Source organism: Penicillium cataractarum (assembly GCF_028827025.1).
Source record: "Penicillium cataractarum strain IBT 29864 chromosome Unknown utg000001l, whole genome shotgun sequence".
Taxonomy (NCBI): Eukaryota; Fungi; Ascomycota; class Eurotiomycetes; order Eurotiales; family Aspergillaceae; genus Penicillium; species Penicillium cataractarum.
Window position 1 is genome coordinate 3,460,200 of NW_026622737.1, and position 13,889 is coordinate 3,474,088.

Consider the following 13,889-nt stretch of genomic DNA (forward strand, 5'->3'; position numbering starts at 1 on the left):
TTAGGATAAACCCAGCAGAGGCTTATTCTTGGTATGTCTGGGCTTTGACCCATGACTAGTGCCGATTGGCTCGAAAATCAATTAGGTGACCAGGGGGCCGCGAGGCCAGCCAGCCTCGTCCTAGTCAGGACTTTGAAAAATCACGGTTGACTTTACTCTTTACCTTCGCGTTTTATGTTAGTCCGTTTGTATCTCCGTTAATATCGCTTGGATGGCTCCGGGCATGCCGTCAAGTTGTATCCGATCATCCGAACCTGAGTCCTTTTCATCCTACCAAGTGGGCCAATTTAAACATCGGGGCTCCACTGCTCGCTAAGCATATCACTTGGACCGCTGATAGAGTAGGCCCTTGCGGGTCAAGCCGACACCTGGCTTGCCGACCGTGGTTCGTGAGGATTTTGCAACTGGCATGTTTTCTGATTTCTGACAAAGTGGGGGTTTGACTCTCGCTCTCATTGTCTCTTTTATTATTTGACTTTTCTTTTCTTTCTCGAGTTTGACAATCAACACGATTGCGTTGGAAACTACTCCACATAAGTCCGGCATTAATATACCCTGTCTTAAGTCCGAGACGACAAGGGCCGGTGCGTTAATAATAATAATAATAATAACAGAGCCGGCTATTATTGTGTTTCTGAGGCGCCTTCGATACGCCGCCGGATAGGACGGCTTCTTTATGAACGAAGCGTTTATCCAATGATATACCATTTTACAACTGCATACGAATCCCCAGCCATAGAATCATTTATGCTTTCAGATTCGTAGCACATGGCAATAAGCGTGCCGTTTAGGCGCCGACTGGAAGATAATTGTCGACGTTGCTCATGTGCCAACATCGCCATAATTTATTCATAAGTATTATAATGGTACGCCAGTTGGGATATTTCATGTTTCGCTGCATTACTATTCTGATCGAAAATAAATCCCGACTCGTGGGTGATCGCCCTAGCGTGGCTCCCATCTCTGGGGAACGTTGCAACGACTGCCCAAATTGGATATTGTAGTCTCTGCCGCTCGAGCTGATCCCTTCCGCTGCAATCAAGTCTTTAACTCTATCCCAGGGTCAGATCCCGATGATCATTTAGTACATCTTGATCCACGCACTTCTCTCCTGCTTAACAGAATCAAACCTTTCATTCTAATCCTCTCGAATAATAGTCAACCCACTGCTAGTAAGTAGTCCTTCGGTGGGGGTCGATGACGTGCTCTTCAATACAATAGGCCTGGCACACCCAGCCGCTCATCCATTACAGTATTAGTTTTGTATGGAGAACCCACACGATCAACTCTACTTCAGATTTAGTTGCGACCACGTCTCGTATTGTCACACGTTCCATTGTAACCCTGAAAATATCAGCCAAATCAGAATTAAAGATTGCCAAGAGCTGCTTCTGTGAAACGTCGCACGAGCTTATCTCCACTAACATAATTAAGGTGTCCCTTGTCATCCGGTCGCTTAGATGAATAGGCAATAATGATTATGAACTAGGGTGGGTTCGACAGTAGAATTTCGACTCTAATTAGTTGCTTATATCTGGCCCTAGCACCACTATTGATGATTCACCTCCGCTGGATAAGTTTCAACGCGTATGCTTTTGCAGGAGACTTTATCCGATGACTGCCGTAGTAATAATCCTCGCGCAAAGTCTGATCCATTATCATTCGTGCGAAAGTAGCGCCAAGTGCAATATGACTAGGCTGTGTCGTTTTTCTCCCACCAATAGCCCGTCTGAGTCAAAATCATTGACTGTGTATACCAGCCACTCTAGGAGGAATCATCTGTACGACAATTTATGCTGTTGCCTCCAGACTAACGCAATGCCAACATCTCCTCTCCAGAGCCAAGAGGTGCTCTATGAATTATGAATGGTGCCTGTCCCTTTGCCAAGATGATCGGTCCTTAGCAGTGGCACCCCCCTTCTCTGGGCAGCCCCAGTTCGGGTTGGGCGGTTACTTGGAATGGTGGCAACTGTCATCGGCAAGCCTAAAAGCCAGTTTGGCCTTTATGAACCATGGTCACTAGGGCGCCTTGCCCAGACCTAAAGGAGGGTTAGCCTCGCGAGTTTATGTCCACCACGACTCCATTATTGGTCTCAAAATGGCTCGATGACCCGACTGGTGTGTCTCACTTTGTCCAGTCGTAAAACATGAATCAGCGCATAAACCATGTGGCGCACGGTATTTTTTGAGTTTATGCGTTCGGGGACTTTACTCATCCGAATACGAAAACGCCGTGAAATGGAGCCGTGGAAATTTGTTTTTACAATGTATGTAACCTACTGGAGATTGATCATTTGCCAAGTTGCTAAGAGACCATTGTTTAATTTGATTTTCCCTTATAGCTGGCATGGCATGCATGTTTGGATGTCTACATGTTGTATTATGTACTATTACTATGTAAGGTCGGGGGCTAGCGGAAGGAAGTCCATTGATTAAATAGGTCATCGATGCGACGGAGTTCTCCGTAGCTTAAATAATGAGAAAGACCAATCATAACGATAGAACATGACCAGGTCGTATAGCTAACCAACTAACGGTGGCCAGGATGATAATCCGTTTTGATCGAGTCCTTATTATTATGCATAATAGGTGCCTTTTCTATTCGATGTGATACGTCAGGCAGGGATGGCCCCCGACCAGGACATGACTCGTCCTCCCTCAGGCGGACACTGACCGAACATCGTCGTGCTTATGCTTAACCCCGGTAAGGTTGGATCCCCTTGACCCGCCGATCCTGGCCGCCTGATTGGCATGCACCGGGCAACTCGCTCTTGTAAAGTCTATTAGATTGAGAATTTCCCAGTTTTCCAGAGGTTCTAATGCTGTGCGCGGACCTCTTTCTTCCCCTCCTTCATGCTCCATGGCATTCCGATCCTTTTGAGGCTGTGGAATCGATCAATTCTGCTGATAATCGCTGCCTAAATAACCTACCTGCTGCGAGGCGTGTGGTTTACTTTGCCTTGGTACATATACCTACTAGCGACCCCCGTGAAGTATGGCTTGATTATCTTCAAATCTATGATCACTCATATACAGGTCACCTGAAACTACTCCATAAATATGTACATATTATTTGAGCCACCAAAATTCAATAATCCGCTTACTACTCTGACCGAACTCCACCTTTCTCACCAAGAACCAAATAATTGCCCAGAAACGACGGGTGCTCGGCACTCTTAAGCGAGCTCCGCAACTCCGAGTTAAAGAAGTAATAATACACCCAAGGACTACCCTGTAAGACTTCCAAAAGAAGTTCAATATGGCAATGTAAAGTCCGGAGACCCACGGACCACGTTTCCTGCTGACGGAAGCCTCCGCTCTGTTATTCTCACGATTTGCCTTTTCCGGACGGTTCATTGTAAGTTGTAACGAGTATGTACTACGATGTACGGAGTAACTAACTACTATCGTACACTTCGTTTACCCAAGTTTGCGCGTTTCGGTCGCTAGAAGGATTAATAATGCGCGCGCCCTTCGGGGAGGCCCCAATTTTTTGCGTTTGGCTGCGGGCGCCTCCAACCACGCTAGAGTGCTTGGCCTTGCTTGGACCGGTGCGAGAGCCGGTGCATAACGGAATTCGATTGCCCCGGCTATAATCAGATGGAAATATGTACATTATTTATTTTCCATATTTGCCAAGGGGGGAGTCAAGTGGAGTGTTCGACGTAGGGGGTATTCCCGGATATAAATGGGGCTTGCTGTAGCCCTATGCTAATAGTGGGAGAAATACTAGAAACGTACAGTACAGTTTGCTTTTTTTTTGCTGGATATTCAACAAGGATATTGAATCCGATGGTAGCTAAAGATCTTTAAAACTCAAATACATCTGTAGTCTATGCACCAAGAACGCAGCTAACAGGCCAGACTCGTGGCTACTGCAAGGCTGGATCTTGCTTTTCATTCCTTCCGCCTCCTGCGGTGTTAATTGGTCGCGTCGTCTGCCCAGAATGGAATGCACTTCCTAGCAGCATCTTAATGCATGGCCTAGGGCTTAGGCGTTTGAGATCGCTCCGTTTAGCCCCCATTCAACCTCGCATTACGGCGACAATACTAATCAAGGCCGAATCATTTTACTCCTTTTGGCTCTCGGCGATACTCCCCGCCCCCGGGGCGATGCACTTCTTGATGCACTGCCAACCGCCCCGCCCCAATCACTAATTCCTTCGTGCAAAATGGCGTGGCCTGAACATCTAATGAGGCTGATAATGCTAGGAAGCGGACTCGAGCTGGGGGCGTCGGGTCGGTGTAAAGAGGGAGGCGAATGGCTGTGCTTTGCCAGGAACCTTACTTTTGTTTCAGCATTGGGCGCCTAATAAAGACGGCGCGAGCAATCACCTAATTCATATTTAAGTCTCCTCCAGTAAGCTTATCAAGCTGACAGCTTGACGCATGCATACAAGTTTCATAATTATAGTAATATAGTGTGTTAAGATGAATAATACTATACGGTCATTTGATCTATAATACATTTCTGGTACATTTCTAGATATCATACTGTCCAGCAGTGCGTTCTTAGCAATCAGCCCGACCAAAGTAGCGCGGGAACGACACGACATCGCGGACGCTGGAAACTCCGGACAGATAGCCCAGGAACCGGTCAAACCCAAGTCCAAACCCTCCATGGGGAGCAGAGCCCCAGCGTCGAAGGTCGGCATACCACTGAAGATGTCCAAGATCCTCCTCTGCAGTGAGATGGGGATAGGATGGGTCGTTTGATACCGGTGCATCGGAATCGGTGGCCACTCGAGACTTGATAAGACCATAGTCCCGCATGTTCTGGATGATATTGGGCAAACGGTGTTCACGCAAGGAGCCGCCAGCAACTTCACTGACTTCGGGAAGAAGCAGATCGAAACAGGCAACCGTCTCGCCTGGCACGCTACCTTCGTTACCCTGCGAAGGAGCCATATAGAACGGTTTGATGGTCTTGGGATAATCCGTGACAAACACCGGATTGCCCTCGTGCAAAACCTCGACAATGTACTTTTCATGCTCGGTCTGTAAGCCACCATCCCACGTAGGAGGATGCTCAAATGAAGCGCCGTTCTCTGCGACTGCTCGTTGGAGCATCTCCACGGCCTCAGTATACGTAATGCGGTGCCATCTGGGTCCATCCATCAGGGCCGTCCACCTCCCCAGTAGATCCAATTTCGACTCCTCGGCGTTGCCTTCTTGTCCAGACTCCCCAGTTCGCTTTGCTGATAAGATTTCCTGACCAACGGGGGTATTATACAATCGGCGAGTCAGGTCGCGAAGGAGATCCTCTACCAAGTTCGTGAGTGAATCCAAATCGTACATGAAGTTGGCCTCGGCCTCAAGCATGTAGAACTCGCTGAGATGACGAGGAGTATCACTCTTCTCCGCCCGGAATACGGGCGTCAAGGTCCAGACATTGCCCAGTTCAGCCGCGTAGGCCTCGAGGTGTAATTGCGACGAAACGGTCAGGTACTTTGGTGCTCGGAAGAAATGATCGGTCTCGGTACTCGACGGCGCAGCGGCGCCACGAGGAAGCAAAGTGAATGTTTCACCTGCTCCCTCACAATCTGAGGATGTGATGATCGGAGGTTGGACTTGCGTGAAAGAACCTTCGGGTCGGGAGTGGAAGACGTTGCCCAGTTGGAACAGGCATTCGGATCGAAAGCGCGCGAGGAGGGACTGGAAGGGCGTTCGAATACGGAGATGGGGGATCTGGCGCAAGAAATCTGGGCTATGGTATTTCTTTTGTATCGGGTATGTCTGCGAACATGATGCGACGGTCAGCTCAGCCCATTTGCGCTTGTGATCGTCGTCAACAAATACCTCTGGATCCGTCGCTCCAACCACGGTCACTTCGGTTGTCTGGAGCTCATGAGTCTGCTCCTTTCCAGCTGGGCAAGCTTTCCACACGCCGGATATCTCAACGGCAGTGCCTGTAGATAGACTGTGTAGGGAAGCGACCGCATTAGATCTCCATGCTAACACAAGACGTTTGGAGTCATAGCTCCGCGGTGGACATACTCAGCTGCCTGTGCAGGCTTCAGGATCGCCTGCAATGGCTCGACAGTAGAGCCATCTGAGATCTCCGCAAAAGCAAACCGCTTTTGCTTGCGAACCGACCGAATGAACCCATTGACCTTGATCTCTTTGTCTTCCAAGGTGCAAGGCCCATCCGCTTTGCTAGCCTGGAGGATCTGCGCACATCGCAGAGCAGCAATTCGGGACTGCGGTATGGGGCTAGAGCCGAGTCTGGCGACAGACGTGGCGAAGGTCCGCCGCCATGTGTGCATGGCTGAATCGAACGCGTTGCGCTGGTAAATTGTATGATGGTCGGAGGTCAAGCTGGCGGACAGGGAAAACCTCGGAGCATGGACCCCCGCGGATCCGACCTCATCACCGCTCTCGTACAACGAGACTTACTGGGCATTCACGGCACTGCACGTCTTCCAATAGTGGCGGTAATTATGATTAAGTATATCTGCCTCTTTTAAACCAATCGAAGTGCTCATTCATTGTACAATGGTTAGGTCCTGTGCTTTCAATCCTACCTATTGGTGTCCACTCTGAATCATCACCTGCTTTGTCCAACCATTCTACAAGGTACCAATATATATCGGGGTCAATAACACATAACGGTTGAATTGAGACTGATCCAATTTGGCAAATTATCGCTTATAAAGCAAAAATTATTCATAACACGTAGAAAAGACCAGTGAATCTGACCGAAATTCCTTCAAAAGAGCGACTGTGGCCTGTCAAGCCCGAATCGAATAAATCCTACATCCCAACCTAGTCCATCTCATTCCCGGCCCTGGCGGGCATACGCCTTTCTTTCCTCTTCAATCATTTCGATCGCGTCAAAGAGATTACCATTGGAAGCTGCAGCATAGACTGCCATTCGAGACTGGCCGCCATCTTCAGGGCTTCCATAGCCCATGTCGACAAGAGAGGACACGCACTTGTCAATGTCAGTCTCCCGAGTTTCGGCGCTGATGTCGATTGGGGCAGATGCCGCAGGCTGTGATACCTCTTCCATAGGGAAGCTGCCAGGAATGCTCTGATAAGACGAGGGTCTGGAGCGGCGGCGCTCCCTTCTGTCCAATCGTGCCCAGGTGTCCATCTCGCTAGGATCGTGGATATCACGTCGCAAGGAATGGCGTTCACTAGCACGTCGCCTCAATGAGTTCCTATCGGAGAGGTTGCCCTGAATATCTGAATTTGGGAAATCAGACAATTCTCCTCCTCGGCGCGCAAATGTCATGGTATTTGACCGACGGAGACCTGGGCCCCTAAGTCCGGACTTCTTTCGACGGCCGCCGCCACCCAAGGGAGATGGTTCTTCCCCGTGAGCCTCGTGTACAGGCACAGCCTCGTGATAGCTCTTTGGCCGATCATAGTCACGGGACGGAGTTGATTCATTCGCCGCCCGGTGAGCTGTCGCATCAGCGGTGGCCTCAAGTGCACGGCTCTGTTGTTGATTGGCAAAAAGCTGAGCTTCTAGCTGGGACACAGGCGGGAACCGACTCATCTCCGGTAGTTGGTCCTGCACATCATTCGACTTGACAGTGTCATCGGTAGTTAAATCAATCAGCGAATCAATCAGCGGAGGCGATTGAAGCCGGGCTGGGACGTCTTTGTTCTGAACATCCAGGGAAGACATATCAGGTTCCTGGAACGTCACGGATTTTCTGCGGCTAACTCGACGAGGGCGCGCTCGCTGGTGAGCCGAGACACCGGAGTCTCCAGACTCGAGATGGTTTTGGCGGGCGAAAGCCTCGTAAAGAGTCCTCGGCTCGGTATAACTAGGTCGCTGTGGTGGGTGCACAGAGTCGATGACGGCATCATCAGTGAACTCGAGATTGATTGCGTGTCCATCAATGTGTACACCCTGCAAAGCATCCATTGCCGCCATAGCGGGGTGAATGGAGGGGAAATCGATGTAGCCGAAGCCAGCATGTTGACCAGTATCCGAGTCTTGAGGAAGCCGCACGGAAACAATGAATCCCTTCGAAGCAAAGACATCCTGGATCATCCTTTCGGTCACGTTGAAACCAACATTGCCGATGAACAAAACCTTCTTTTCGGGAATCTCTGATGGCTCAGTTGAACCTCGGGGGGTCTCCTTTGGAGGAGGTGCAGGCGGTGCGCTATGAGGACCGACGGGAGAGAACCAGCTATTTGGAGGAAGCCATGGTGGAGCTGGAAATATGCCCGAGGCGAGCGGAGGCTGAGGCAGAGGGGGTGGTGGGTGGTGCCGAATAGGATGAACAGGATCCCACGGCATCTGCCAGGGAGGATGGTTGGGAGGAGGAGGAGGAGGAGGAGGCCAATGTCTTGGAGGCATAGGCGGAACAGGATGATGAGGGGGTCGAGGGGGGGAATGGAGGGGGGTGATGAGGAGGGCCTGGAGGATAAAAGTGATTCCCATGTCCTTCTTCTCTAATAGTATCCCAGCCCGGACTCTTGAAGTCGGACGGCAAAGTATGTGGGTTGACATCGGGGCTTGCTGCTTCCTTTTCGGCACCTGAATCTGTGGGATTGGGATTTGTGTCCCGAGCCGCCAGGTCTGGTACAGTCACATCAGCGGTAGCACTAGGGAATGGACCGGGCGCTGCGTGTGGTCCTTCGGAAGTAGCATTTGAGCCATTCGAGGCAAAACGACCAAACTCATTCTCAAAGGCCGCAAACAACGTTCGACTGGCCTCATTGAGCTCCGAGGCCATCATCCGGAAACCGTCCGCAGCATGCTCAGCAACGGGACGCCCGGCATTGATGGCATCTTCCGCAAATTGCCTTCCGTTATCAGGCAAGTTCTGGAAGGCAGTCCGCATGTGAGCTTCGATCGTGGCGAGCAGGCTCTGAAGCGACGTTCGTACGTTCTCTGGGACTGTTCTCTGAGCATTTCGGAGCTGCTCTTGCAACTCTGGCAGCCTACTTCTCAATTCAGACTGTACTGAGTTGGCACCATTGACCAAATGGTACAGGAATGTGGCCGCAACAACTTCCAATGGATGATGTGCTCTCTGTGAGCTAGTGCCCGATGATGAGGGTTCGGCTGCAGTTGATGCTTCTGGTTGCGTAGCCCTTTGACCAGGATTCTCGGCAGAATTGAGGAGACTGGCCAACTCGGCTTCAAATGCTGCCATAAACGGTTGGTTTTCAGTCTCAGGGGCAGACGTAGTAGTACCATCATGTGAAGTTGGTTCTTCTTTATGCTCATGTTCATCGGGTGCAGCTTCTGTCTCAACAGCAGCTTCGGTGATAATCTGCTGAGATCGGATGGCATCAGTGTCCCTCTCAAACTGTTTCCATAACTCGGTCACCGAGTTGGATCGACGAATATCGAATATGTGCATGGGGACCATTTCGTCTTGAGAAAGCTGGACGTTGTCAAGCCGCGTGTCGATGTCCAGAGGCTCATCTAAGCGTTGAGATAGCTCGAGAGAAGAGCCGACCTACATTAAGGAGTTAGCTGCTTTGTGATTACTTGGAAACTCTTTTGAGGTGGGCCTTACTGTAATCTGATCCCCATCGTCTTCATCCAAGTAGGTGAGTCTTGCTCGAGGGTGGTTCAAGGCAATATCGTCGTAATCGGCGGCCGAGACACGCACAACCCCATGAGGACCGGAGGGTCGACGTGAAACATCCTCGAGATCTCCAGATGAGGATTCACGAAGATTTCTGATTTGGAAAGGCTTCAACATCTTGAAAAGTGGATGCTGGGATCCCTTGAGCTTAGGACCAGCGAGCGGGTGGGGGCTTTGCACGGGTAAACTAATGTACTGTAGACGCGAGAAGCGTGAGGTCAGATGGCTTCAGGGCGATCTTAAACCCCACAAGATAGGAGAGGTGTGCTAAATATCATGAGAAACGTATGGCTGTTGCCTGCAAATATCTAGGATCCCTTTTGTAAGGGCTCTTCGAATGCAAGGAAATGAGTTGGGGGATGATCTCACTGTGAATCTTCCAGGCAACAGTGGATAAGATAGAGAGCTCTCCCCGCCCGGATCACCTGATAGCTGCGGCTGAGTCAGGACGTTTTTGGCAGATCGTCGTGAAGGGGGGCTTTTGGAGCACATTTATTGCCGCAACTGCCTCGATTTCCGGATAGTTCACCGACCAATTATTTACCCTTCATGTAGGACCGACCAACCAACCCTCAGTCCTTTCATCAGAACACCTCGACCGGTTTTTCCTTCCCTCGCGGCAATGTCAATGGCTGGTCCAGTGCGTATCGCATTCAACACGACAACTCTTGACACCTAAGCGACCGAAACGACCAGCGAACTCTTGAATATTGAAAGAGCATCAATGGCCGCTGGAAAATCTTCCTCAAGCCTGCAAAGTCCGGGCGATCGCAACGTGAAAAATGTCGTGCTTGGAGACTTGCTATTCAAGCCGTGGTACCAGTCGATTTACCCCGAGGATCTGGTCGCCAAAGATGCCGAATACCTCTACGTCTGTCGCTGGTGCTTCCGATACTCCTGCGACAAAGTTGCATTTGCGGAGCACACTCGGGCCTGCGTCCATCGCGCAACGCCGCCTGGCACCAAGGTATACGAACATGGCGGGTACGCGGTATGGGAGGTAGACGGCGAGGACCACAAGCTCTTTGGACAAAACCTGTCTCTTTTCGCCAAACTCTTTCTTGATCATAAAACGGTTTTCTTCGATGTTGCTACCTTCCTCTACTACATACTCACCTTTACCGACCCGGACAACTCCAACAACTACCATGTCCTGGGCTTTTTCTCGAAAGAAAAGCTTTCCTGGGACTCGAACAATCTCGCATGCATCTGTGTCTTCCCGCCATATCAGCATAGGCAACTTGGAAAGCTCCTGATGGGCGTGAGCTATAAGCTCAGCGGATGGGAATATGCTGGTGGATACATAGGAGGGCCAGAGAAACCTCTCAGTGATCTGGGCCAAAAAAGCTACAATCGCTTCTGGGCTGAGCGGATTGCGCGATACATGCTGTGTGGCAAGCGAGGGGATGGCAAATCCGAGGCTGGGCATCAGAAACCCGCAAAAGCGTCTCCCTCGAAAGCCTCCCGGAAAAAGCCCCCTCGGGAGTACATGACTGTCGAGGAGATTGGCCAAGCCACAGGAATGCTGACTGAAGACGTGATCACGGCCGTGAAAAGCATGGGCGTGATTCGACCTGATATAACCCCTAAAAAGCGCAAACTGAGTCGTTTGATGGGCGATGATGAACCAAAGGAGAGCCCGAAGATTGTCATACAGAAGGCCGATATCTGGGAATGGGCAAAGACTCATCACCTTTCGCTCGAAGATCCGGTCAGAGATGACGGATTCGTCGCAGGGTATCCTTCTGTGGCTGTTTCTGAAGGAAGCGATAATGCCTCGGAGGAGGATTAATTCCGTCTCACTTGGCCATTCAGGAGACTATGTACGATAGTGAATTTTCTTTACCGAGTTACGACAGTAATGATAGCATAATGTATAAAGAGCTAAAGGTCCTGTGCGATTCCAGTTGCCGGTGCAAATGCCTGCGTTCCTAAGACTAAATACCCGTCGAAAGTCGACAAGAAGACCTTCCACCACTCTCGGCCGACCCTTACTTTTGGATGTATACGTCTCTAAATCATAACTATCTGCTTACTCGGTCATTGATAATTGTTGTGCAATTAATGTGTGCATTTCTTTTTGAGAGGACTGGACCCTTAAAAGGCATCAAAAGTATCCGGTACCAAGATCATCTAATTGTTTACATGAAACCGCCATCGTCAAAAAAAGGCGCATTACTCTTCCATACCACCGGGACCACTCGACTTGCTCATCTGCCGAGCCTTCAGGAGCTCGTCGCAGAGGAGAAGGTTAGATGCGATACCAGTGCTGGAGGCAACGCAGTTCCGCAGAACACGGTAAGAGTCGAAGACACCGGCTTGGACGGGGTCCATCGGAAGACCAGTGTTCAGGTCCAATCCGACGACAACACCATCCTTACCCTCATCCTGCATCGCGGCCAGGGAATCCTGGACATCGTGGCCAGAGTTGGCGGCGAGGGTCTTGGGAATAATCAAAAGAGCATCGGCGAAAGCCTCAACACCCCACTTGGCCTTGCCCTTCACGGTCTTGGTGAAGCTGTCGGATTTCAAGTGTTGGGCGCAGGCGACCTGGAAAGCACCAGCTCCGGGAATCACGCAGCCGTCGACGATCGTGTTGTAAACGGACCGGAGACCGTCACGGACGGCGTCCTTGACCTGAGCAATAGTGTGGGCGTTGGGGCCCTTGATAAGGATGGTCACGGACTTGGGGTCCTTGACCTCCTCGACGAAGGTGTACTTCTCCTCACCGAGCTGGTGCTCGTAGACCAGGCCGGCCCATCCGAGGACATCGGGCGTCATATCCTCAACACTGTTCTGGGCGACACCACCGCAAACCAGCTGCAGACGCTCCATGTTTCTCCGCTTAGCTCTCCGCAGAGCCATGATGCCGTTCTTGACGAGGATATCCAGGCTCAGGGGATCGATACCCTTCTGGTTGATCACAACGAAACCCTTCTTGGGGTCGTTGCCGCAAACTTGCTTCTTGAGATCCACAATCTTCTGCAGCTTCGCATCAACGAACTTGCGCTCGCTCTCCACCAACTTGTCTCTCTGCTCAGCGCTAGAGTAATAGAAGCCAGAGTTAATCTCGGACTTCTCGTACTCCAGACTGACATTGAGCGTCAAGATGAAGGCGTTCTCCACACGCTTCGGCATATCGGGGTGACGAGCACCGTGGTCCAGAGCCAGACCACGGATCAGCTGGGTATCGGATGATGTGCGGTGCTGCATGGTCATAATCTCAATCATGTGCAAGTCGGGCTTCTCGGGGGCACGGTGGATAGCAAGGACGGCATCGACAATATCGGGGGTGAGCTTCTCGGCGAGGGCATTGTTCAACTTGGTGGAAAGAGATGTGCGAGCGACGGAGAGGAGGAGCTCGCGGTCAATGGTTCGCTCAAGCTTGAAGTTGTCGAGGAACTGCAGATATTGTCAGACTAGCCACCGGCAAGCAATCTTGTATTCATTCCATACCTTCAAAGCCTCAGTCTTCGCAATCTCGTAGCCGTCGGTGATCACACGGGGGTGAAGACCCTCGGAGATGTGGCGGTCTGCCTGCTTCAGGAGCTCTCCAACCGAGAGAACGACCGATGTCGTACCATCACCCGTGATGTCGTCCTGGGCAGTTGCCGCACGAGCAATCATAACCTTTCATTATTATCAGCGAGGAACCGAGTCGATGCCAGTTGGAGTCTTGTCTTACGGCCGTGGGGTTTTGAATTTGCTGTTGAATTGTTAGCACTTGGCTTTTGGTTCAATGAGACCGTTCGGGCTTCAAGACTGACCATTTCACGCAACAAAACATTTCCGTCCTTGGTCAATTTGATCTGTTATAGCAACACCGAATTAAATGGCCTGCTCTGGAGCATTTCAAGGGTAAAGGGGGCATATTGCATACTCCGCCGGCACCATCCACCAGCCTGGGGGTTTTGTTAGCTATGCCACAACCATCCATGGGTAGATTTCGGGACTCACATCTTCAGGGTTCCCGAGGGACCCAAGTTCGACTTGAGGACATCCTGGAGACCCTCTCCAGCGCTGATGTTGACCTTCAACGCCTCTCCACGTCGCTAAATGAAATGTTAGTGCGGGCCACGGAGGGGTCGTACAGGGGAGTGGCATTCCATACCCGGGACTCGGCCTTGGGGTTAAGCAGCTGGGTCGCAGACATATCTGCGGTGAAAATGAATGACCGGGAGCTTAGCCCAAGAGAAAAATCGTAATGGGATAGGTAAGGCAGCTAGCAACGAGCAACACACAGGAGTTTGGATGCCCGCGATGGATGGCAAAGGCGGTGAGATGATTTTGGGCAAAAAGCCCACATTCACGGATTCGCACTAGCGG

The 13,889-nt window shown here is 50.9% G+C and overlaps 4 protein-coding genes across 4 annotated transcripts; 1 reads left to right on the forward strand and 3 right to left on the reverse strand.

Annotated features, from left to right (window-relative positions):
- Window positions 1-4,512: 4,512 nt before the first annotated feature.
- Window positions 4,513-6,266, reverse strand: N7496_001187 (asparagine--tRNA ligase SLM5; the record flags this gene model as incomplete). The annotated part of the gene is made up of 2 exons (XM_056694118.1): window positions 4,513-5,920; window positions 5,998-6,266. 2 exons carry the CDS (start codon window positions 6,264-6,266, stop codon window positions 4,513-4,515), a joined length of 1,677 nt encoding a protein of 558 aa, XP_056560847.1.
- Window positions 6,267-6,775: 509 nt separating this feature from the next.
- Window positions 6,776-9,680, reverse strand: N7496_001188 (uncharacterized protein; the record flags this gene model as incomplete). Its single annotated transcript, XM_056694119.1, has 3 exons — window positions 6,776-8,415; window positions 8,438-9,431; window positions 9,492-9,680. 3 exons carry the CDS (start codon window positions 9,678-9,680, stop codon window positions 6,776-6,778), a joined length of 2,823 nt encoding a protein of 940 aa, XP_056560848.1.
- A 607-nt stretch (window positions 9,681-10,287) lies between these two features.
- On the forward strand, window positions 10,288-11,355 carry N7496_001189 (putative histone acetyltransferase (MysT1); the record flags this gene model as incomplete). The annotated part of the gene is made up of 1 exon (XM_056694120.1): window positions 10,288-11,355. One exon carries the CDS (start codon window positions 10,288-10,290, stop codon window positions 11,353-11,355), a length of 1,068 nt encoding a protein of 355 aa, XP_056560849.1.
- A 383-nt stretch (window positions 11,356-11,738) lies between these two features.
- Window positions 11,739-13,716, reverse strand: N7496_001190 (chaperonin-containing T-complex subunit CCT6; the record flags this gene model as incomplete). Its single annotated transcript, XM_056694121.1, has 7 exons — window positions 11,739-12,965; window positions 13,020-13,193; window positions 13,249-13,269; window positions 13,331-13,372; window positions 13,444-13,465; window positions 13,521-13,615; window positions 13,675-13,716. 7 exons carry the CDS (start codon window positions 13,714-13,716, stop codon window positions 11,739-11,741), a joined length of 1,623 nt encoding a protein of 540 aa, XP_056560850.1.
- Between the last annotated feature and the right edge of the window lie 173 nt (window positions 13,717-13,889).